This window comes from Babylonia areolata, chromosome 25 (assembly GCF_041734735.1).
Source record: "Babylonia areolata isolate BAREFJ2019XMU chromosome 25, ASM4173473v1, whole genome shotgun sequence".
In the NCBI taxonomy this organism is placed as follows: domain Eukaryota; kingdom Metazoa; phylum Mollusca; class Gastropoda; order Neogastropoda; family Buccinidae; genus Babylonia; species Babylonia areolata.
In genome coordinates, this window is record NC_134900.1 from 29,569,870 (window position 1) to 29,594,869 (window position 25,000).

At 41.8% G+C, this 25,000-nt stretch overlaps 2 protein-coding genes across 14 annotated transcripts in view; both read left to right on the forward strand.

Moving 5' to 3' along the window:
- LOC143299914 (uncharacterized) overlaps positions 1–25,000 on the forward strand; it is a 110,642-nt gene that overhangs the window by 38,771 nt on the left and 46,871 nt on the right. For all 13 annotated transcript variants that reach the window (XM_076613433.1, XM_076613440.1, XM_076613436.1 and 10 more), the window contains one exon: positions 61–198. In XM_076613433.1, coding sequence (XP_076469548.1) covers positions 61–198 — 138 coding nt within the window. The remainder of the gene's footprint in view (positions 1–60; positions 199–25,000) is intronic.
- Positions 3,293–22,060, forward strand: LOC143299984 (receptor-type tyrosine-protein phosphatase alpha-like). Its single transcript, XM_076613540.1, has 18 exons — positions 3,293–3,374; positions 4,170–4,255; positions 4,314–4,592; positions 4,902–4,989; positions 5,274–5,350; positions 5,854–5,890; positions 6,245–6,342; positions 7,111–7,239; positions 8,128–8,279; positions 8,850–8,985; positions 9,592–9,735; positions 10,386–10,485; positions 11,810–11,883; positions 12,963–13,094; positions 13,906–14,034; positions 15,299–15,444; positions 16,532–16,667; positions 18,055–22,060. The coding sequence occupies exons 1-18, from the start codon at positions 3,293–3,295 to the stop codon at positions 18,124–18,126; spliced, it is 2,097 nt and encodes a 698-aa protein (XP_076469655.1). The 3' UTR covers positions 18,127–22,060.

Sequence of the window (25,000 nt, forward strand, 5' to 3'; positions counted from 1 at the left end):
CCATTTTGCGTGTCAATTATTTTTGTCTTGAAATAACTGAGACCAATCCTGATGTCCCAGACTGTGTTGACGGTCGGTACGGAGACATGTGCGACAAGAACTGCAGCACAGCTAACTGCCGACGGTGTGATCGGGACACAGGCACAGGGTGTACAGAGTGTACACTGAACAGCAACCTGGAGCCTCCAAACTGTACAGGTTAGTTTGGCTCTGACACTTTAACACATCCTGCTTCTGTTGTGCATGGTTTAATAGTGTTCTCCGTGCAACACTGGTTATACAGAGTTACAGTATTCAGGTGATTCCATAGTGCTTGTCTGTTGCAAGAGTTCTGTGTGTGTGTGTGTGTGTGTGTGCACGCGCGCGCGCGCACTTGCGTTCCTGTGTGTGTGTGTGTGTGTGTGTGTGTGTGTGTGTGTGTGTGTTTAGAGTGTCTGGATGATTCCTACAAGCCTCAAGGCAACACCTTCTGCTCCAACTGCACGTGGACCTGTCACCCAGAAACAGTGTGTGATAAGACCTCTGGCCACTGTCCCCTCTGTCCACTCGGCAGACGTGGTGACCGCTGTCATCAGGGTACAGTATGATAGTAATTTGTGTCCAACTGTAACCATCAGAACAGCAGAAGAGGTAACTGCTGTCCCGACTATCTGGGCTAGAATTCAATTATAGTGGTGAATGTCTTGCCCATGTTACATCCCTACTATCTTGGTCATGAGGATTTTAGGACAGTCGGCGTTTGGATGGTTCCCAAAGACAAACTCCCTAGGCTGCATCACTAAGAACCGGTGAAATCTTGCTTCCAATTTTGATAGCCATACTCCTTTACGAAAGACTAAGCATTGTGTGAATTCCCATTGCAGTGGAGAAACCATTGATAATGCATCTCTCACTCTGCTACTGGCCCAACTTTAAGCTCATGGCAGTCTCTGAAATGAGCCGAGCGTTGAGACTACACAGCCTATTGACGGACTGCTGTGTTAACGCCCTCCTATGATGCATTGATGCTCCCGTCTGTCCACATGACACACAGGACAAGCTCTGATCAGGGTACAGTACACAGTGAAATGACAGCTTGCTGTGTCATCGTCCTCTGGTTTACACGTTGTCATATCAGGAATTATTTCTTTTCAATATTGTTGTTTCTTCAACTTACAATATGAATTTGTCCGAACGCAGTGACACCTCTTTGAGAAACTGAAACTGAAACCAACTTACAATAACAAAACCGATTGGTTCATGGTCCACAGCTGACAATTCAACCAAAGGTCAGTAAACTCCTTCCACATTTGTTCGGGCGTAGCCCTGCTGACGGACAGAAAAGACAACAAATCATGTGAAAAAACATAACCGGGAACAATTTCAGAACTGGCAGCAAACATCTTATCGTATTATCCAGATAATATTGATTCCCTAATCCATACACACTGTTCTCAAGGTAGGAATTATGCTGTGCTGCGAGTTTCAACTTAGGAAGTGACAATGAATTATTAAACAATGCTTACGGCTTCAGATGTGAAGACAGGAAATGGGGAACATAAACGGCCATGTGGTCAGTTTGTGGAGAGAGCCGTGTGTGACAACGTGAATGGGCGTGGACTTCTGCAAGAAAGGATTCAATCTTTTACAAAAATCCTCAAGAAAATAGGATTTTGGATAATCTTTCTCCCCCAGCTGTACTACCTTCAAAAAACCAGCCACCAAATAAGAAATGGTTCATTTGTACTTAGTTTATTTCTGTCCCTTTGAATCAGTTTGTGCAGCTAGAAAACGCGACGACTAAGGCAAGGGCTTGGGTGGATTATTTTTCAGACTGTCTGGACGGATTTTACGGTGAGGGGTGCAACCAGACATGTGGAAAATGCCGAGTCATCAGTGAGTGTCGTCACGACACGGGTCACTGCACAGGACAGTGTTCTGATGGCTTCACTGGTCTATATTGTGCTGAAGGTTAGAAATGCACAACACACACACACACACACACACACACACATACATACACGCACACACACACACACGAAGGCCAGGCATAGGTATGAGTGTGTGTGCGTCTGTACGCGCGCGCGCGTTTGTGTGCATGCGTGTGTGTGTGTGTGTGCGCGCGCGCGCGCGTGTGTGTGTACCGAGAGATATTTCATGTACACTGTCGAGTAAATTTCTTTATAGTTTAAATCAGCAGCTAAAGAAGTATAAATAATTAACAATCATCATTAATTTGTCAGATAACACACACACATACAGACACGCACACACCTGCTTAATGCCATTCTAAAAGTAGGCAAATCTCTCTCCTGGTCGAACTAATTCCTTGGAAACCATTTAACCGATCGTGATTTGAATAATTTAAGCTGACTGTGATATTTTTGAAATGGCTATTTGCGTGTACTTTCTATATTCATAACCTGTACATGCAATCAAAACACATCGCCGGATATATAACATTTTACGAAAACAAAACAATAACAACTTTCAAGACAATTTAAATTTGATTTTCTCTAATAATTTTCACCGTTTGATCATGGACAGCATCTTCTAGCAAAACACTTGTACCAATGTCTCTGTAGCGATTCGGTAATGTTGATATTGGTTCATCTGGTGTGATGTTTTTTTTTTCAATCTAGCGGTGGTCGACGAGCCCAAAAATCCCGCTGTGATTGCTGGGTCAGTGGTCGCAGTACTAGCTGCCATTGTCATCATTATCATCGTTATCTTCTTTGTAATGAGGTTGGTTAAAAAAATCAGTGTCGTCTTCGTCAAATCTCTCCCCACACCCTTTGTCTCTCTTTCTTTCGATCCGTCACTGTGGGTTTTTACACACACACACACACACACACACACACACACACACACACACACACACACACACACACACACATATATATATATCTTTTCTTTATAGTAAAAAAAATGTATAGCCTACTTAATCGTCCATTTAACCAATCTATTTTTCCAAGTTATATAAAAGAAATGTACCCTGTCAAGATCCGATAAACATTTGTTGCCGTTTTGTCTTGTTGCACTACAATTCAACGCTATTCCAGTTCATAGTCTGGGCATCACTCTTGCGGTTTTGAGAAGAAATTTAATTTCTCAACAGACACTAATGTTGTGCTGGAATTAGAAAAGTCCAATAGACATTACTTCATGATTAAGCAAAAGTTGTAAACGTTACGACAGTACAGTCTTGCAAAGGACATGATTTCGAATTTAAGAACATTCCAGAAGGCCTTACGAAAGGTCATTTTATCTGATTTCTTTTATAACTTTTAATCGGGCCATGCTTATTCTTAAAATGAATCCCAGACGACGACGCAAGCGGGCTGCCAAGTCGCCAGCTCCAGCCCATCCCTCATCGGAGCTGACCCACATTGCACGTAGGGCTGAAGGAAGAGAACCCGAACGCCCCTCATCTCTGTCCTTTGATCCAGTAGCTGTCAAAGATGGTACGTTTGACTGTATCACCACACACACACACACACACACACAGAGAGAGAGAGGGAGAGAGAGAGAGAGAGCCTTGATAATATCATCCACACTTACCCAAACACATTGTACACTGCTCTCTGCCACGTTACTACTGTCCACATGCATCCACACACAAGGTACACAAACAGAGACACCATGGGCGTTTTTTTGTTGTTGTTTTTTTAATTCTCGGCCCTTGTGTTTGTTACTTGTGGGTGCGGGCGCGTGTCCCTGGGAATCAGCATGAAAGTCAAAGGCGATATTTCCTCAAAGATAGTGTAGAATAATCGTTTCACTCTGAGATTCTGTTGACTTCGATGGCACTTCCCAGCGCTTCCCACCTCATAAATACACGATCATGTTAAACTATCAGGAAAGGTCACTTTGATTAGGGCAGATGCTTCAGTGCGAGGTCTTAGATAATAACGATTTTATCTGAATCTTCTTTCAGGTGATAAATTCAGGATTAATACAGTCTGCGCATTAAACTTCATTCATTCATTCATTTATGCATGCATACATTCATTCATCCTTTCTTTCATTCTACTTCTTGTTATTATCATTATTGTAATAATAATTATATCATCATCATTATCATCATTAAGAAAAAACATGCAATGAGACTCTTCGCTTCAAGAAACCATTATCAATAAACCGGGATCCTGTTCAGGATCATCTCACTGTTTCTCCGTGGTTTTCTGCAGACAAAAAGGACGCCAGGCCACAGGCCCAGGTGAAGCCATCGCTCAAACCCAAGCCCAAACCGGCAGACCCCAACATCTACCAGAACGTTTCCCCCCCTCAAGACAACACACCTTCCAGTGCCACACCCGCACCCCCTAAACCAGGCGGTTAAAAAGAACGGAACTGGGAACGGCGCCGCGGGAGCTGGAAGTCCACCTCAGAAGGTACCCAAACCCCTGCCTGGTGCAGAGAAGCCGCTGCCTGCCAGCAAAGAGCCACTGACTGAAGACGAAGAAATGGACGCCGAGTGGAGCGGGGAGCAAATCTACAACAACGATCCTTCACTGTTTGACAGCTTTGTGCCAGCCACCTTCCGTCTTGACCAACTGCAGAAGACGATCGTGGACAGTCTGCAGGACGACACGGTGGCTGACGAGTTTAAGGTGAGGGGGGAAGTTTTGACTCACAAGGGTTACAACAAAGGTTACATGTTTCCATGTATGGCTTCATGCATGCACTGTGTGTGTGTGTGTGTGTGTGTGTGTGTGTGTGTGTGTGTGCCTGCGTGCGTGGAACGGGACGGGGAACATGTCCTGAGCATGGTAGGGTCTACATTCTATAGGGCATCGGGCTAAAACGTTGAAGTGAAAGAGTACCCTGTGTCACCATTTTCTTCCCATGGTTTGTTTCAGACAACTGTTGAAGTGAAAGAGTACCCTGTGTCACCATTTTCTTCCCATGGTTTGTTTCAGACACTTGTTGAAGTGAAAGAGTACCCTTTGTCAAGCGCACAAAGGAAAGAAAACTACTACAAGAATCGTTTCAACAGCATTCTTCCGTGTAGGTATTTCAGTGATGACCCCCCTCTCTCTCGCTCTGTGTATCATCTCATTCCCCTTCCCCCCTCCCTTCCACACACACACACACACACACACACACAGAGCGTTGTTACTGGGTCATCCGTGACGCTTTAAATTGAAAAATATATTGGGGTTGATGCCTGCAAGACGATGTCTTGCGATGTTTTTGTACTACTACTACTACTACTACTACTACTACTACTACCTCTGATTATATTAGTTGGTTTTGGTGTTGTTATTATCACAATTATCATCGTTATCCAGATGACAAGACCCGAGTGGTACTGGAGCAAGTGGATGGTGATGATGCCTCAGATTACATCAACGCCAGCTTTGTCAAGGTATGCATCAGTATGTCTTCCCAACCGTTCTATTTGTGCGTGTGTGCAAATATGGGAGTGTGATCGTGTAACAAAACACACCCCATTATGTACATATAGGGGGAGATGTGTGTGTGTGTGTGTGTGTGTGTGTGTGTGTGTGTGTGTGTGTGTGTGTGTGTGTGTGTGTGTGTGTTTGTGTTTGTTTGTGTGTGTGTGTGTGTGTGTGTGTGTGTGTGTGTGTGTGTGTGTGTGTGTGTGTGTGTGTGTTCCGTCGAGGATCAAAGACATCTTCTGATCCAGAATGTTAGCTTGAAAAAACAAAACAAAACAAAAAAAACACCAAAACAAACAAACAAAAAAACAAAAAAAACAAACAAACCCCAAACCGTTTTCTTTCAGTTAGCATTTCCATTGGCAAATATAGCAAAAGAAAGCTTCTCACTCTGGCTCTTTTGAACTTTTGTTCTTATTTGGAAAACATTTTACTGACACTTTTTTCTTTTCTTTTTTTTTCTTCTCAGGGATATAAGACTGAAAAGGCTTACATCGCATCTCAAGGTAACATCTTAAGCAAACCACGTGTGTCTCTGCTCCGTCACTTGGTCTGCCTGTCTGTCTGGATCAGTCCACAAATACGTTTATACAAACATCCTCCCCCCCCCCACCTCTCTCTCTCTCTCTCATACTGTCAGGAACTGTTACTATTTATTTCTAGTATCGTTTCATTGAATATTTTTTTGGTCTTGAAGGTTTTGTAATGGTATTTTGCCACTTACCCCATCGTGAAGGGCAATGGCATGATAAGTAAACCATTAGCACTGTCTCTGTCTCACTGTCTCAGTTTCTCCCCATCCATCCGTCCATCAGTGATCCTTGCCCCCGCTTCACGCATGTATGTCATCTGTATCCCAGGCCCCAGGTCTAACACACAGGACGATTTCTGGCGCATGGTGTGGCAGGAAGGGGTCACTGACATCGTCATGCTCACCAACCTCAAAGAAGGAAGCAAAGTGAGTTCTGTCAGGATTGGTCTGCACAGGGGATGCACTATATTCATCACTGGCACAGTCACATTAATGAAGAAGCGTACTAACAGCGAGTGGATAACAGCAGCCTTGAACAGAGATACCAGATCTAAACGCCATACCTCCCGTGCTAGTCGTGACTTTTAAGTACGAAGTTCACCTTTTAAATTGTTGTATTATATATAATGTTAATACGGACAAGAATACACATCGCCCAACTGTCACACACACAGCCAACTAGTGTTAAAAGAGGACGTGCGGCCAGGGCCAAAGATATGATGTCATTGGATAGTTCCCAATGACACAGTGACTGGAAGACTCCTGAATATGACTGATAAATGTATTGTATATTGTACAGTAACAGGTAACATTCCCGTTTATTATGTTTTTTTGGTTTCTTTTCGTCTATGTCTTTCCGGACCCTTATATTTCATGACAACAAAGTGATATGTTACATGCTATCGTGTTCTATTCTGTTATAAAGCATAACGCAGACATATTTTGTCTATCATGTTTAAAGTTACAATACGCTTCAAAACGTGAAAACTTTGAATAAAATTCAGTATTGGAAGCTAATTCGTACTTATTCTCGCGTTGAATTCTCCATAAGCAGTATTGTTTTCTGTAAAAAGGCATATAACAATATATGTAAAAGGTTTCAAACCTAGCTGCTGCATCAACCATACCACATGTGCACGAGGCATTTGTTTAAAAAACATATATTAAGAACTCGCGGGTTTCTGAATGTTTCAGGCCAAGTGTCACGAGTATTGGCCAGAGAAAGGGAAATCACTCAACACAGGACACGTGGAGGTGGCCGGACTTGAAGTGGAGGAGAGAGCTCACTTCGTCACCCGGACTTTCAATATCAAGAAACTTCAGGTGGAACTTTCAGTCTGTGTGTGTGTGTGTGTGTGTGTGTGTGTGTGTGTGTGTGTGTGTGTGTGTGTGTGTATGAGCGCGCGCGCGCCACACACAGTTGCCAATAGGATTAAAAAAGATGTATTGGGTTTGCACACGCGTGCGCGTAAACACACATCTACATGGACGGAAAGTAGATGCACCTGATTTTTTTCCTATCTTAAGTCACATAGGTGAACAGACGTTAGATTAATGACCAGCCACGCACAAAAACACAATACAACTCACACCCATACAAATACACACACACACACACACACTGTTCGTTTAAGTTCAACTGTCCCATTTAATACAGGTAAGTGTGGCATGGTGTCTTGAACAAAAATGTCTTTCGAGTACCTAGCACTCTCATTTCTAGGGAACAGTAAGACGCTTTGAGTCACTAAGAAAAACATTCATGCTTATATTTATTTGCCTTGTATTCGAAAGAAAGTTGTTTCGCGTCAGTGGATCCCCTAACTGACTGTACGTGCACACAGGGCCAGGAGAAACGACAGGTGAGGCAGTACCACTACGTCAAGTGATGTAGTCTTGTGCACACAGGGCCAGGAGAAACGACAGGTGAGGCAGTACCACTACGTCAAGTGATATAGTTTTATGCACACAGGGCCAGGAGAAACGAAAGGTGAGGCAGTACCACTACGTCAAGTGATATAGTTGTGTGCACACAGGGCCAGGAGGCAGTACCACTACGTCAAGTGATATAGTTGTGTGCACACAGGGCCAGGAGAAACGACAGGTGAGGCAGTACCACTACGTCAAGTGATATAGTTGTGTGTACACAGGGCCAGGAGAAACGACAGGTGAGGCAGTACCACTACGTCAAGTGATATAGTTGTGTGCACACAGGGCCAGGAGAAACGACAGGTGAGGCAGTACCACTACGTAAAGTGGATGGACCACGAGGTGCCCACCACCACCCCTCTCGTTGACTTCTGGCGTTACATCAGAGCACGTGCTCCCCGCACCCCAACTGCCCCGCCTCTCTTGGTGCACTGCAGGTGAGCGTTACGTTCTGTCTTCCTGATACATGAATCAACGAGTCAGAAGCACTCAACACACACACGCTTAATATGAGAGGTAGCTTTACACTGCATATAAACAATTTAAAAAAATAAATATAACGTGTTGTAAACTTTTGACGATTTGTGAAATTTGGAAGAAACTTTCAGACCAATGGTATACTTTTAGCATGGCACGTAAGACCATGTGATTAGACGGCGGTCATGCATCGAAAGGTCTATGGTATGAAGTACTAATAAATTAATCGTTTCTTTTTCATGCACTTCCTTAATTTTTAAGTCACGTGTTCACTGGAAAAGGCTGAAGTAGTTACTCTCAGTTTACTGCCTTTTCTCTTATTTATATAGAATTTTGATCTAAAGTTGTGCACAAAATTCATTGTGACCACTAAAATCTTTTATAGCAGTCGCAGTGCCTTTCGATTCTTCTTCTTCTTCTTCTTCTTCTTCGTTACACTCATCAATACGGACACAGAGAAAAAAGGTCTGTGATGCAGCTGCATAACAGCTAGAGAGAGAGTCTAACACTTCCTCCGACTGTGTGCCCAGTGCCGGCGTGGGTCGAACAGGGACGTACATTGCCCTGGACATCCTGATGGACCAGAGTCAGGAGGAAGAGACGATCTCCCTGTACACCACTGTCAGCAACCTGAGGGACTACAGGTGTCACATGGTGCAGAACAAGGTACTGGGCTGTCCATGTTTTGTGTCGATAGGTGTGGGGGTGAAGGGAGGAGGGTTGTGTTTGAGTGTGTGAATGGCGCAAAAACCACGTTCAGAATCCGTGTCTTCTTACCCCTCCCCCACCGCACACGCCTCAAGCCCTCATGCCTCTCTTGCGAACGGAGACTTGAATTCTAGATTTGTTATCTTGTACTGTGATTAACAGTGTTTAACAGAAATTATAGGACATGTACACTTCTGGCAAGCGCGGTATCGTTTACGAACGAACTGCTGAACTTATTTTATGAACCAATATACCTACGAATAAATAAACTGAACAATCCACTTAAAAATGATTAAAGAAAGAAACAACGAATGAACCAATGAACGATTGAATAGATTACGAATGGTAAACGAATACATTTTCAGGAATCATGAACCAATCCCACCCAACCTAATCCAACAATTACACCCAACCGACTCTTTGGCTGAATGCCCGCCTCTTCTACAGTGTAATTATTAGTGAAATTTGTTCTCTCTCTCTCTCTCTCTCTCTCTCTCTATGTGTGTGTGTGTGTGTGTGTGTGTGTGTGTGTGTGTGTGTGTGTGTGTGTGTGTGTGTGTGCAGGGCCAGTACGAGTTTCTGCACGAGGCAGTGCTGGCAGCTTACATGAGCGGTGACTCCAGACTGGACACCTCGTCCTTTGACCGCATCTTTTCCTCTACCATCCGTCATGACCAGCCACAGCCACGTATTGATGCAGAGTTTAAGGTGTCCTACACTTTGTTTGTTTGTTTGTTTGTTTGTTTGTTTGTGTGTGTGTGTGTGTGTGTGTGTGTGTGTGTGTGTGTGTTAGAGAGAGAGAGAGAGAGAGATAGATAGAGAGAGAGAGAGAGAGAGAGAGAGAGAGAGAGAGTGCACGGCTCGTTGCCATCATTGTTGTATGGACAGGCTTGAACCCATATGGTCATGATAGTAACGGCTAGACGACAGGGAAATGGCACTGGATACTCTTTGTTGCTCATACGAATATACAAGCGGAATATACATACATTTTCAAAATATCTTTAAACATTATTGCCTGATTTGGATAGCCAAATTTATTTAGTATTTGTGGATGAGGATCAGGACTGGTTGGATGTATCATTTGTGCCTGTAAAAAAAAAAGAAGCTTCCCTGAAGAGATTTTGCCAGTTTGATAACTTTCTGATGACTGATATCAAGTTGTCTCCCCTCCCCCAGAGACTGTGCCAGATGGGTAACTTTCTGACCATTGATATCGAGTTGTTTCCTTCATCCAGATACTGTGCCAGATGGATATATTTTTGATGACTGATATCGAGTTGTTTCCCTTCCTCCAGAAACTGTGCCACATGGGTAACTTTCTGATGACTGATATCGAGTTGTTTCCCTTCCTCCAGAGACTGTGCCAGATGCGGACGTGCCTCACTCACCCCTCCCACACTCTAGCCAGCCAGGAGGAGAACCAAGCAAAGAACAGAAATCCTGACGCTCTGCCAGGTACTAGTTAAGATATGTACACAAGTACTTTACAGTCAAACAAAAGGATTTTTCATGTGTGGAACGTGGTGTGGATAGAAGAGGTGGGTGGATGGAAGGGATGGTTTTGTTGAACCAAAATTAATGATGTTTTTGAATTTTTCACACAAAGTGTGTGTTTGCAGGTGTATTGATTGCCTGTCTGTATGCTTGTCATATTATGTCTGTCCCTGTCCCTGTACAAGTCTCTCAGTATCTCCTCGCTTCCTCTCTGTATGTCGCTGTCTTTCCCTTCCTACCTCCTTGTCTCTGGACCCCCTGTCTATCCGTCTGTGTCCTCTACCTGTGGATGTCTCTCTCTCATGATATGTATCTCTCCTCATCCCCTCTTCACCCCCCCCCCCTCTCTCTCCCTTTCCACCTTTGTACTACCGCCTCCCCCCACCCCTTTTCTTTCTCTTCTTTATCTCATGCCATACCCTTTATGCCCGGTATAAAACGAGCACGCCATTCATGATAATTCTGAGGACATATTTCACAGTTATTCGTAATCAAGGCTTTGGGTTGCTGCAACAGGAACAAAACTAACTAAAGGGAAGTAGCAGGGAAGAAACAACAGACTGATCAGAGCAAAGGGAAGAGCAGAACGCTGTGAACACCACACACTGACCAAACTGACCTTGCGAAAAACGGGCGCTGTCTTGACGATGGTGACGTGTCTCCAGTCGGACAAAATAATCCAGACTGCTGGCCGTGCGTGGCGAGAGATGTGTGGATCATGGGTTGTTTGAAGAACTCCAGGTGGTGGAGTCAGCGGGTTCAGGGCATCGCCAACAGTCACGTCATGCAGGTCCCGGCCTCGTTGAAAGAGCAGCGTGTTCGGCCATCTTTTTTACCTGAAGATCAGAGTACACGTTGTTCTGTGAGCACCTTGACGTTGGGTGTAAAGTTTCAGGAGGACAGTGTACGTGCGTTAGGTTTTCTGAATTATCGTCCACCGCCCTTCGGAACTGACTCCACGCTTATCATAAAATTATTTTTGTTGCTTTTTCTTTAATTACATATTCCTTGTCCGTTAGAAATGGGTCGTATATTATATGCAAAACTATTTTGCCATGCCCATCAAAGATGAGGAGACAGATTGATAGATATATAGATAGATAGACAGGTATACATAGATAGATTTATAGATAGATAGATAGATAGATAGATAGATAGAGAGAGAGAGAGAGAGAGAGAGAGAGAGAGAGAGAGAGAGAGAGAGAATTATTTCAAGTCTGTGTGGTTGCTTTCGGTCGAGTGAATGGATTCAGATTGTGTTGATTCTTGCTCGTGTGTTGTGCAGATGACAACCACATTGTGTACATCACGCAGCATGCCAAGGGGAGGACCCAGTACATCAATGCTGTCTACATGCCAGTAGGTCTTTTATCCCTTGTTTATCTTTGTTTAATTGAGTATACTGCCGGTTGTCTGCTCGACAATGTCGTTTCTATTTATCTGATTGAAGTATATATGTTTTTCTTCTTTTGCGAGTGAGCCCGTCATCAGTTTCCTTTATAGTGTATGTGTCATGATCCTACGCTGCTGCTTGATATGCCGACGATGCAGGGTCCTTGGTTCACACCCATGGAGCAGTGAAGAAGTGACCACAGCTTTGATGACTTTGATCTTTGTGGACAGTCTGATGCCTTTCTGCCGGGGGACCTTCACGCTCAGTCTTCCAAGTGCTTAGCTAGCCTTCTGGATTCTGGATGTGATCTCTTTATTCAGAGAACCATGTGCGGGGATTGTTATGTCCAGGTACTTGGAAGTTTTCCACGCACTTCGGCTGGACACCATCGACTGTGATGTTTGGCTGGGGCCGAGTTGTGTTCGAAGCTGCTTTGATTCTGTTTTCCTTAGTCTGATTGTCAGTCTAAAGAACCATGACGCTTTTGCAAAGCAATTAACCATTACCTGCAGATTATTTTCCTTGTGTGCCACTGGGGCGCAGGCATTGGCGAATAAGGCTTCGATGATGAGCTTTTCCAGGGTATCAGTTCGGGCAGAGAGACGGCGCAGGTCATAGCAGATCCATCTGAGTGATACTTGTGTATATACCCAAGTCTAAATCTTTCACCCCGCAGTATGAACTGTGTGAAGAACAGGCTCAACATTACGGGGGCGAGCACACAGCCCATTTCCACTCCACTGGGGATGAGGAGGATGTTTCTGTAGTCAGCGTTTGAGAGAACTTGTCCAGTCATGTCGCCGAAGAAAAAGTCTTTTCAGTGTGGTGAGCTTGCGTGGGCAGCCCAGATTCACGATGATGGTCCACAAAGCTTCTCTGTTGACGATGTTAAATGCCTTCGTCAGGTCTATGAACACTGCATACACGTCCATTCAAGTCCATATAAGTGTTTGTATCGCCATGGATTCTTTTCCAACAGCTATTCTTTTATCAAAAACAAACCAATACAATATAACTGGCTTTTGTGTGTGTTTTTTCCCCACAGACGTTCCTGTCAGCACGGGGCAGCATTGTGACCCAGCTCCCGTTGGCGGACACAGTGATCGACTTGTGGAGACTGGTGGATAGCTGGGACGTCACCACCATTGTCTCCCTGGGTCAGGTTAAAGGACACAAGGTATGTTATATTGGTCAGGTGGAGGAACACAAAGTATAGTATTATACAGGTCATGTGGAGGAACATAAGGTATAATTTTACAGGTTAGATGGAGGGACACATGATATATAGGTCACATGGAGGGACACAAGGTATATTATAGATCAGGTGGAGGAACACAGTATGTTAGGTAGGCACCTGTTGAAAGTATATTTCATCTATCAGGTGGAATTAAAGGTATCTTATCACACACACACACACACACACACACACACACACACACACACACACACACACACACACACACATATATATATATATATATATATATATATATACATATATATATATATAAGGAGGGGATAGACAAGGTAAGATAAAAGTACACGAGGTATATAAGTCAGGTGGTGGGTCACAGGTCTAAGTTGAGAACTTGTCAAATACACTTCATTGTGCTCGTTCACGCCATATTTGACATAGGTATATGACACAATCAAAATATGTTTCAAATGCCCAAGTATCATTATATATTACTATATTGTATTGATACAAAATATTGTCTTATTTGACGCCTTTTGAGGGTGTGAAACTTTAACTTCCAGCCAACCAAACACTATTAGCCAGAACTGAGTCACTAAGAAAGAATGGAAAAGCTCTTCCATAGTGCAGCAGCATTCCATGTGCGTTAATTTCGTTCTCAAGAGAACTGTTATTCAATCAAACAGACCGTGGGTCTTCGAGTACTTTTATTCGAGCAACAGCGCACTTTTTAAGGTGCTCCAGTGTCTGTGTACGGCAACGCTGGCTGAATGTATTTATGGTTTGTTTACAGGATATGTGCGCTTACTGGCCCAGAGGCAAGGAGCAACCAGTCAGCTGTGGTGCTTATGAGATCAGTTTGGTGTCCATGAATCCTCTGGGAGACAGCCTGTTTACCTACACCTTGGATATGAAGAAAACAGTGAGTACATTATTTTCTTCTTTAACGTCTTTTCACTTTGAGTGATATCAGATGTGTAACGCTTGTGTGCTTGTGTGTCTGTTTGTGTTTGTGCGCGCGCGCGGGTGTGTGTGCATGCATGTGTACCTGTGTGCGCACGCATGCACATATTAGCAAAAGGGCGGAAAACCGGATTACTTAGAACAATTTAGTCAATACCCGGTAAACACCAAACATTAACATTAAGATCTAACACCAGTTAACAAGTTATCAAAAACAAGCAAGCAAACAAACAAACAAATAATCAATGCTGTTAAACCTGTTGTCTAAGTCACATTGCACGAACACTTCAATTGGACTATGTAACAGGGATCCACCAATCCAATGAGTGAGTGAGTGAGTGTGTGTGTGCGTGTGTTCGTGCATGCGTGCGCGTACGTGCCTGCGTGTGCGCGGCGAGTACTCTGATCCTGAACAATAGCGGGTTCTGTTTGATTGTTGTGTGGCAGTGGCAGGTGCTCTCGCTCATATTTGTTTTCCTCGCAAAATGAAGAAGAAATTCTAAGATGAACTGATGGGTATTTGTCTTGGTTTTTTTCCAGTGTTGCGTCCATCAGGCTGAATATGAACTGGTACTTGAAATACTTTTATTTCCAAAGAAAAGATTTCAAAATTAAGATTGGTGGGTGAATGATAGTAAGGTGTTTCGGTTTTAGTTTTTCAAGGAGGCGTCAATGCGTTCGGACAAATCCATATGCAATACACCACATCTGCTAGGCAGATTCCTGACAGCAGCATAGCCCAATGCGTTTAGTCAGGCCTTGACTGCATATATGATTGTGCACATATCTGAGTGGATTTCTTCTACAGAATTTTGCCAGAGGACAACACTCTCGTTGCCATGGGTTCTTTCTCATGATTAAAATTCAGAACGGTACAATACAGTAACAAACAGTTCAGGATAAAGTTGTGTAACACAACACTGGTTTTCCTATATTTCTGCCCCCATCAACAGACAGGTTGCCAACACTCCTTATTTTTCTGGAGAAAAAAAAAACGTGTTCGATCCAGACCCACTTTTCTCCAACTAGATCTGCATGCAGTTTGCACGTCTTTTATTTTCATCTTCATTCTGCTGTGCTCGTGTCAGATGGAAAGTCGATTAACTGTTTATACAGATAATGAATGTGAAACGAGCCACTCGTAAAATTATTCAAAATTCAAAACAAATTCATAGCACAGTGGAAAAGCAGTGAGCTTTTCATTAGAATTTCTCTGTCCCCAGGACAAGAGCCGTGAGGTACGTGTGCTGCACTATGAGGCATGGACAGGGGAAGTTGCCGACAATATTCCTGACCTCCTCTGTCTCCTGGACATTCTGCACACGTCACACAAAGAACCCACGAAGCAGCCAGTCATCATCCAGTGCCTGTGAGTCACTGACAATACATTCCGTACTTCACTACCAGAACATTTCAAAGCGACCACTGTGGGACTGCAATGTCCTGCACGGGCAATTTATATACCTATATCGTTGAAATACTGGTAGAGTATACATTTTTTTATTGTTCATGACAAAATATCATCAGAAAAACTGTCTTTGATGATCACACATACTTTACCACGACTTTACTGTGCCACCTCCGTTTCGGGAGTGAGCATGCTGGGTATGTTCTTGATTCTATAACCCACTGAACACTGACATTGATGACGGGATCTTTAAAATGCGCGTTTGATCTTCTGCATGCGAAAACACACGTGCGTATTCACACGAAGGGGGTTGAAGCACAAGCAAGTCTGCACATTTGTTGACCTTGGAGATCAAAGAATCTCCACCAGGTGCGCCGAAGCTGAGGATCGAACTCAGGAAGCTAGGGCGACAACCCAGCGCTCTAACAATTTTCCACCGCACCCGCAATAATTTTCATTTAGATTAAAAACAAAATCTGTATACCTGTAGAACAATCGAACAGTAGCAAAAGTTACCATAAAAATAGCCTCGCCGTGTAAACTATAAAGGCATTATCATATTGGTCCTTTATACTGTCATCTTTGTGTGTGTGTGTGTGTGTGTGTGTGTGTGTGTGTGTGTGTGTGTGTGTGTGTGTACACACACATCCATTTGATGATCACACACACATCTTTTTTTTTTTTACACACACACACACAAACACACGCACACACACACATATATATCCAAAGACTTTAATATTTCCCTTGGTTTAACAATAGCCTGCAGTTACAATTTCTTATGTGTGAAATATATGTGTACTAAAACTTGGACACATCATTTGGTTTCTGGTACTGCATTTCACACTTCTGACGTTTGGGGTGCTAGATTTTTTTTATTTATTTTATTGGTTCAAGATAGTGTTTTAAGCCTTGCACTCCATTTCATATTATTTGGTCGGAGCTGTAATACTACAACTACTACTTATAATAACCATGTGTCAGTTACTACTGTTTTATCAGTTTACTGTTTGCGCACTGAACCGAATTAAACATTGTTTGTTGACAGTGACGGTGTGGCCAAAAGTGGAGTGGTGTGTGCTCTGTGGGACGCCATCAGCCGAATGACGTATGACGGTGAAGCTGACGTCTACCTGGCTGCTCGGCACGTGCACACCGTGCGTCCTGAAGCCATCACTTCTGTGGTCAGTGATCCGCTGCTTTGATTTGTTTCATTTTACAGCCTTCATTACTGATAACACATACTGGAATACTGGAAGCAAAATCTGAGTTCCTTAAGTCTGCTATTTGTGTGCCTGTCTGTATGTGTGCGTGCCGTGTGTGTGCGTGTGTGAGGGGGTGGGGGGGAGGATGGGGCCTGGTGTGTGTGTGTGTGTGTGGGGGGGGGGGGGGGTGAGGGGGGGTTGGGGGGGTGCGTGCGTGTGTGTGTTTTGAAAAAGATGTGTTCAATTTAGTTATTTCCTCACAGGTATGCTATCATTTCAGAATGAGCTTTGTATTGATTTGTATGAACAATGTTTTGCTTGATTTTTGTTGTTATTAATCCCCGTTTTTAAAGACTGGCAGATTAGTTTCTATATATGTGTGTTTTTCAACTAGACAAGATATCACACTGCTTGTTGTCTGAGCTAAGGACATACTAGTTGTTCCGAAAGCATTACTGATATGAGTTGTAGATTTATAAAGACAGATAAATGCTTGAATATGACAGAATAATGCCCTTCTCCATGGCTTAGCTTAACACATATTATTTCAAAATATCAGTGATTTATTCTCAGCATAGCCAGATGATTATGAACCGTGATGACCATGCTGGGGGTATATGAACCGTGGTAACCATGCCGGATGTTTATGAACCATGACCATGCCGGATGTTCATGAGCCGTGATGACCATTTCGGATGTTTAGGAACCGTGGTAACCATGCCAATCGACGGGCGCAATAACCAAGTGGTTAAAGGGTTGATCTTTAAATCTGAGGGTCCCGGGTTCGAATTTTGGTAACGGCCCCTGGTGGGTAAAGGGTGGAAATTTTCCCGATCTCCCAGGACAATATATGTACAGACCTGCTAGTGTCTGAACCCCCTTCGTGTGTATAGGCACGCAGAAGATCAAACACTCACGTTAAAATCCTGTAATCCATGTCAGCGTTCGATGGATTATGGAAAAAAGAACATAGCCATTATGCACACCCCCGAAAACGGAGTATGGCTGCCTACATGATGGGGTAATTAAACAAAACGTTAAAAGACGTAAAATGTTACATGTCTGTACGAGTGTGTATGTGTGCGTGACTGAAACCTGATTGAATGACACAGGAAACGGATGATGAGCGCCCAATGGCAGCTGTCAGTCGGCTATATCCAGGTATATACCCGGTCGTTCAAATGACTTCGCGCTATACAGGTATCCACATCATAATTCTTGATCACTCATTCATCTACTTTTCCTTTCTTCGTCAGTCTGTTTATCAGTTCGTCCGTCCATCAATCGCTCATTCTTTCGTTCATTCGCTTGTACATCCGTCTGGTAATAAACGGATTCAGTCTTTTATTTATTTGCTTTGTTTCAGGTGCAATACCGGTTTATGTACGAGGTGATCCAGCAGCACAGAAACTCGCAAAACATCTACGCCAATACCTGAGACGGAAATTTCCTGTTCAGAAAAAAAAACAGAGACAGAACATCGCTATCCTCAACAGCTAAATGCAGTGTTTTGTCTTCTCTCACTACGTATAATAACATCCATAAAACGTTTGTTCTCTTCAAAATATGGGAGTACCATGTGGTACTCAAGAAGTTCGTTCTCTTCGACATCTGCAATCAGTATGTGGAACTGTCTTCTACACGATACCTGGTGGACAGCTTGCAGTGTACGGTTGAATTCAACAGTTCTGTACTGTACTGTGCTGTACTACTGTGCTGTACGATGCTATGCTGTGCTGTTCTGTACTGTGAATTACGTTTCACCATTGGGAAAAGCGATATAAAAAGGACATTATACTTGTGCAAATTAAAACCAAATATTTGTTAATGATTTGTAGTGGGAAAAATTCAGTGAACGTGTAACAGATCGGTTCATGAGGCAGATAAAGTTGAATTCAGACAAAAAGGTATATGCAAACAGGATTTCACTAAAAGTGTATGTTATTTGTCAGGAATGACAGCTTTTGTTGCACTGGGTGCGTCTGTCTGCCGGCAGTGTTTCGTTTTCCTGTACACACCCCTCCCACCTCTCTTTCTTTCTCTCTCTCTCTTAGTGCTTGATCGTTTTGTTGACACGTTGATTTTCAGGTCTATTACTTTCTCTCGCTCTCTTCACACACACACACACACACACACACACACACACACACACACACACACACACACACACACCTACCTTTATTATTCATTATATGATCATTCGCTATTAATTTGTATGACTTTATCTCTCTTTACATCAACATGTATTTTTGCTTATGTATGAGTTGTCCTCTCTTTATATCAACATGTATTTTCAATTATGTGTGACTTGTCCTTTCTTCCTTTTTCTCTTTGGTTCTCAATGCTTGTTTCTAGTTCTTTCTTCCATTTCTTTCTTTTCTTCTCCCCCCCTTTTTCATACATGTTTGTGTGTGTGGAATAGCTGTTGTGCTCCTTCCTTAATCGTTAGTAAAAAGTCCGTTTACACACGCACACACTCTCTTCCCCTCACTCTCTCTCTCTCTGGTTTCCTCTTTTTCTCAATCTCCATTAGTTATGCAGTGTTATAAATGTCAGATTTTTATACTTATATCCATGCGTTAAAATGTATATGATTTTTTGATGAAAATGCTTTTTAAAATTTTTGTTCTTCCCATTCGATGGCTGGATGATAAAACTGGATGATAAAAGTATTTTATCACCATCATGAAATATGAATCCTTCAAGTTCAAGTTCTTTCTCTTCAAAACACTATTTCCGTGCCTTTCTGATACGTATTCCAAAGGCAAAAAAAAACCCCGAGTCTTTCTTTTCTGGCTATGAAATATTCGTGAAGAGTTTTCGGAAGACTTGTTGTGTTGTAGTGAACTTATTCTCATCTACAACAGGTTTCTTTGTGAGCCATTCGGGTGGCCAGCAGCGGTTGATAGGGTCGCCATTTTCTGGCGCCACCAATCATTTTTTTTCTGCGTGTACAAAAACAAAAGTAACCATGTTCACATGATCTCGCCTGTGACAACTCTTTTGCTGATTTCTGTTATTTTACATGCATTGAGCGTAAGCTGCACAAGAGACTTCAGTTCTTGACATTTTGTCTTCTAGTTTTTTCGTCTGATCCAAAGGACTATCATCCAGCGACAACTAAGTGTCTTGTCGGAGGAGGTATGGTGGAGAAACACTCTGCCTCATATGTAACAAGAATAAGAATATGCCTGCTGCCTGCTGAGTTACCCACATGCCACATTGTATTCATTCATTCGCTCGTGGTCCACTATTATTCTTGTGTTATTTCAATGATTTCCCTTTTACGCATTTTTCACTTTGTTATATTTTGATGTGTTCACTTATTTGTATGTTTTGTTTAGTTCCTTCATTTCCTTTCACATAAACTTAAGGAAGGCTTAAGGCCAGACCAGCGCGTTGGGTTTATGCGAAGGCCAGGCACTGCTCCTTTTTATGCATGTACTTTTTTTTTTTTTTTATTCAGCAGATGTAGGGTATATTGATCAGTCCACGTGCTTTGACACCTTTTATGAACTAAAACTGAAACTCACTCATTCAATCACCAGTGGCCTTGATTTAATTACACATAACGTAACCTGGGCACGGACTGAAAATTTCGGTTAAGTGGAAGTTCAGTTAAGTTCAGTTACTCAAGGTGTCACTGCGTCCGGACAAATCCATATACGCTACACCCCATCTGCTAAGCAGATGCCTGACCGACAGCATAACCCAACGCGCTTGGAACTCGTTTAAATGGAAAACCCATTAAAACTGAGTGCTTACAAAAATATGTATAGCTTTTTGAGGAATGAAACCCAATAATGGTAACAGGCCTGAATAGTAATGACAATACTAGTTTTAATAGTAATAACAATACTAGTTTTAATAGCCCTAAATAGTAATAGCAACACCATCAAAACTGTCATTGTACGATTCCACAAAAACTATTCTTGCTACTGTGTTTCGTAGAGTGGCGTCCCCTCTCCAGTAATATTCTTACATGCAATTCATCTTCATATTCAAGCTGATATTTAAGACAGTGAAGTAATCATTTGTTTCTTATCAGCTGAGCATATGTATCATTTGATCGCTTTACATCTCGTCTCGGTTTCTGAGTTGATGTATATTTGGATGTATTTAAATTATACGATACCAAAAAACAAACTATACATTTGTGATAGCTCTCTTATCTATCAAACAGTGCTCCCTACTAAAAACGCGTAATTCCTTTGATCTTTTTATGCCATTGTAAAATGATTCTCTACTTTTCTTTGATATTTGCTGCAAAGATTTCCTCGTCATTGAAGACATAAACAGTCCTATATTAAACAGGTCTTGTATAATCAAGAAATCAAACTATATTTCTTCAGTACTCGATCAGTTGTTCAGCAAAACGATAATCGTATCAACATTTTCCTTTGGAAATCCCGTTCAGTTTGCTCGATATGTTTTAGCACTTTTTGTGCTGCTATATTAACTTGTACAAGCGCTTACTCAAGTGATTACTCCGTTATTCAAAGTATATTTCTCCATGCACATTTCCCACCGTTCGACTCTGTATTAGCTTGTTCATTCATTTTATGGCATGCCTTGCCCAGACAAATGTCAGTGTCATTCGAAACATGGCATGACGTAATTCTTTGGTCCAATTTCTTTATCAACAAGGCCTCTTCTTCTTCTCCCCAGTTAAAAAAAAAAGCTTTTGTTTTGATCAAGCTTTTGTCTCTTTGTCTTCTTTAAAGCAACAACGCTCTCTCTGTTCATTTAGCGTAATTTGAGATCTAAACCATTTTGGTGTGCGTTCAATCCTCCATAGGTAAAACTAAAAGGTCTCATTCAGTCCTCCTTTGGTTAAAAAAAAAAAAGAAAGAAAAGAAACGGAAAAAAAATCTCGTTCATTCCTCCTTCAATAAAGATATATGTTTTTTTTATTTTATTTTTTTAGCTGTTTCTTGTTGTTATTGTTATTTTCACCATGTTCCCATTCCATGTTGCATGTCTTAGAAATAAATATCACATTGCAGTTTATTCAGGAAACGTTTTACCCAACATTTTTTAATCAAAGATTTACAGAAAAATATATTTCATATACTGAGAAGTGAAATAGTACCGCTCTGAACACGACCATTCTACATTAAAAAGAACATTGGCAAAACAATATTCATCAACACATCGATTCCATTTCAAAGCTTATTCTTGTGCAATGCTCGCGTACGGTGTTCATTTGTGATCAAATTTGTAATATGGCATATTCATCTTAAAAACAAACTGGTCTATTTCATATGCTTGTTCGATGTCTTTTATGATCATTTGCAGTGTTGGCTTCGCTCTGTTTATTCTACATTTGTGTACGAAGAATTTAGCTATCAATAAAATATATGAAAAGCTTCCATCAGTTTGTGTTTTGTCATATCGAAAAACCATCAATGCATGGTTGAGAAGTCTGTCGCAACTGAAACACTTTTCTGTTAAATAACTTACGAACTCTGTCCAAAACTTTTGTACATGCTCATAAATCGTTCGTAGGATTGTGCCCTCTTTATCTTGACAAAAATTACACTTACTTCAGAGAACTCTCGTGTTCATCAGCATAGAATTTGTTATAGGAACACGACATTAACCCAAAACCCTTTTAATATAATCTCTTCGATCTTTGTTCCATTAAAAAAAACAAAAACAAAAAAACAACAACAAAAAACAAAAAAAAAAACACACGAAAAAACAACTTTCATTCAAGTGTGTTTTCAAGAAAAAAAATCTAAATTTTTACAGGCTTTTTCTAACGCTGGTTTTTCAATTAATATATTATGAAATATTTTCTTCGTCTTGGAACTTTCACCATTATACTGTATGTTTTATCATAAGTAGCTCCATTCTGATCATTGTTTTTCATTGTCATATTTTTTTTCTCTTTAAATTCTTTTCATGGAGTTTATGCAGCCAAAGAATTCAAACACATGAACTTGGATATTAACTGTGTCATGGAATCATGAATATTCAAAGACCTTCAATTTTCATTCAGAACATCGTTTACGTAAGAAACATTTATTCTTGTCCATTCTTGAAAATATAAAACTTTCCCATCAATCTTGAACTTGTTAAAGGTCTTGATTTTATTAGGAACTTCCTATACAAGGTTTTATGAGGTGGAGCAATTTTGTGTTTTGTTGTTACTCCCAGGGAGTAGATCTGTGACAAGCACAAAAGTACTGTGTTTATGTGGAGAGAGAACACTGAACACTGAAATGTTTACTGTCATTAGCTGTAAACCTCTAGTGACATAGTATGCACAAATCAGAACAAGAATGGTGCAAAACAAATAAAATGGAACAGAAAGGAAAAACATAATCAAGGTAAACTAAACTACTAAGGGATAAGCGGCACTTTGATACTTTGTCATTTGCTTAAAAAGTCCATGTGGCAAGCGGGTACTGTACCTTTTTCCCCTCCAGTCGTTCGTCGCCTAGGTTTGAACAGTACAACAGGAAACAAAGTACATATAATCCGTATAATAATCATTTAAGCATGTGACATCGACACACATCATATCAATACAAACACATAGCAAAGTACATATAAAACATATAATGATTATTTCAGCATGTAACACCGAAACACGTCATATCAGTACGAACACATCATAAAAATACATTGTCGAAATTGACCATCCAAGTGAAACCCTTTTTGTCTATGCCTTTTCCCCCCCTCATAGAACCCATACTAAGTTTTTAATTGATTAATGAGTATTTGGACCGATTGTTGACGTTTTACGTATATTTATTGCCTCGGATACATATTTTGCTAGTGAGAGTATCATATCTTCATTTTCTGTCATCAGTATGCCGAACAAATCTTTTCTCTGCACTGGAGCTGTATTGAAAAGGGTACAGGGTTGCTGTTGTTTTTTTTTCGCAATTCTTCGTATCTTTTGCAGTTAAATATGAAATGTTTTCATCTTCTGGGCTTTCGCCACACATTGGGCAAAGGGATGTTGCTACGTCTGAATCGAACCATCTTCTGTTGGCATTCAGTCCAAGTGCTCTCAATCTGAGCCTTGCGAAACAGATTCTTTGCCACTTGTTTGTTAGGATCTTGATATATTTCTTTGTTTGAAAAATTGTGTTAAATGAATAGAACCATTTATACCTATCACTGCTCTCTATTTCTCCGTGCCAGTTTTGTTTGTAACATGCTATAAGTCTATCTTTAAATCAGATACAAAGCCGCTCTCGTGCCCTACTCCTTGGCACATCCAGACCAGATCGAATCCATTTTCAGTTAGTGTTTTCTTGATGTGGGATACCCTGTTCTGTTTGCCCTTCTCTTGCAGCAGCAGCATCTCGCATGCTTGCTTACATAACCGTGATGTTGGCAGTTTAGTAAGTTTGAGCCAATATTTCATGCATTTTACAAATGATTTAATATGCAATGGGTACCTGCCAGTTTCGCCATACATTATAGTGTTTGATGAATGCAATGGGACACCAAGAAAGCGCTTCATTGCAAAAGTATGTAATCTTTCCATTTGATTACTTGTCATGAGTCCCCATATTTCCGCTCCATAGTTCAAGACTGGTTCAATTTGTGCGTCGAAAAGTTTTCAGAAAAGCTGTGCATTAGTCGACCATAGTCTCTTGAGTGATTTTATAATGTGGATTACACCTTTTCTCACTTTTCTATTTGTTTCATTCCACGCAGACGTCAAACTCAGTTTAGTTGTGAATAACATTCCTTATGTGGAGAGAGAGAGAGAGAGAGAGAGAGAGAGAGAGAGAGAGAGACAGAGCCCATGAAATTACACCCACCCCACCCACCCTTGGTGCATGAACCAAGGGTCACGACAAGGTTCGCTGGAGCGGTGCTTTACCTGTTTAAATCCGTGTGTACCAACCGGTCAGTCCCCCTCAGTTCCCGAGAAATCTGTGTGTGTGTGTGTGTGTGTGTGTGCGACTTGGCGGTCTTCTAATCTACGTAAAAATCTGTCTGGGTGCCCATCTCTATCTCTCAATCTGTGTGTGTGTGTGTGTGTGTGTGTGTGTGTGTGTGCGTGTGTGTGTGCGTGTGTGTCCCTGTGCGGACCATCTGAGTGGCATTCTTATCAAAATTAAACTTTGAGTGCCCCTTCTCTTTATCACTATTGAGCGTGCCTCACCTACCGGTCTGTTTCTCTACTCTCTCTCTCTCTCTCTCTCTGTGTGTGTATGTGTGTGTGTGTGTGTGTGTGACAGGGCAAGAGACAAGAGGTTGTGTGCCTTTCTGCGTGAGAGAGAGAGAGAGGATGAAGAAAGAAAGAGGAAAGGGGCGAGGCGTTTTCCGTATTTATTCTACTG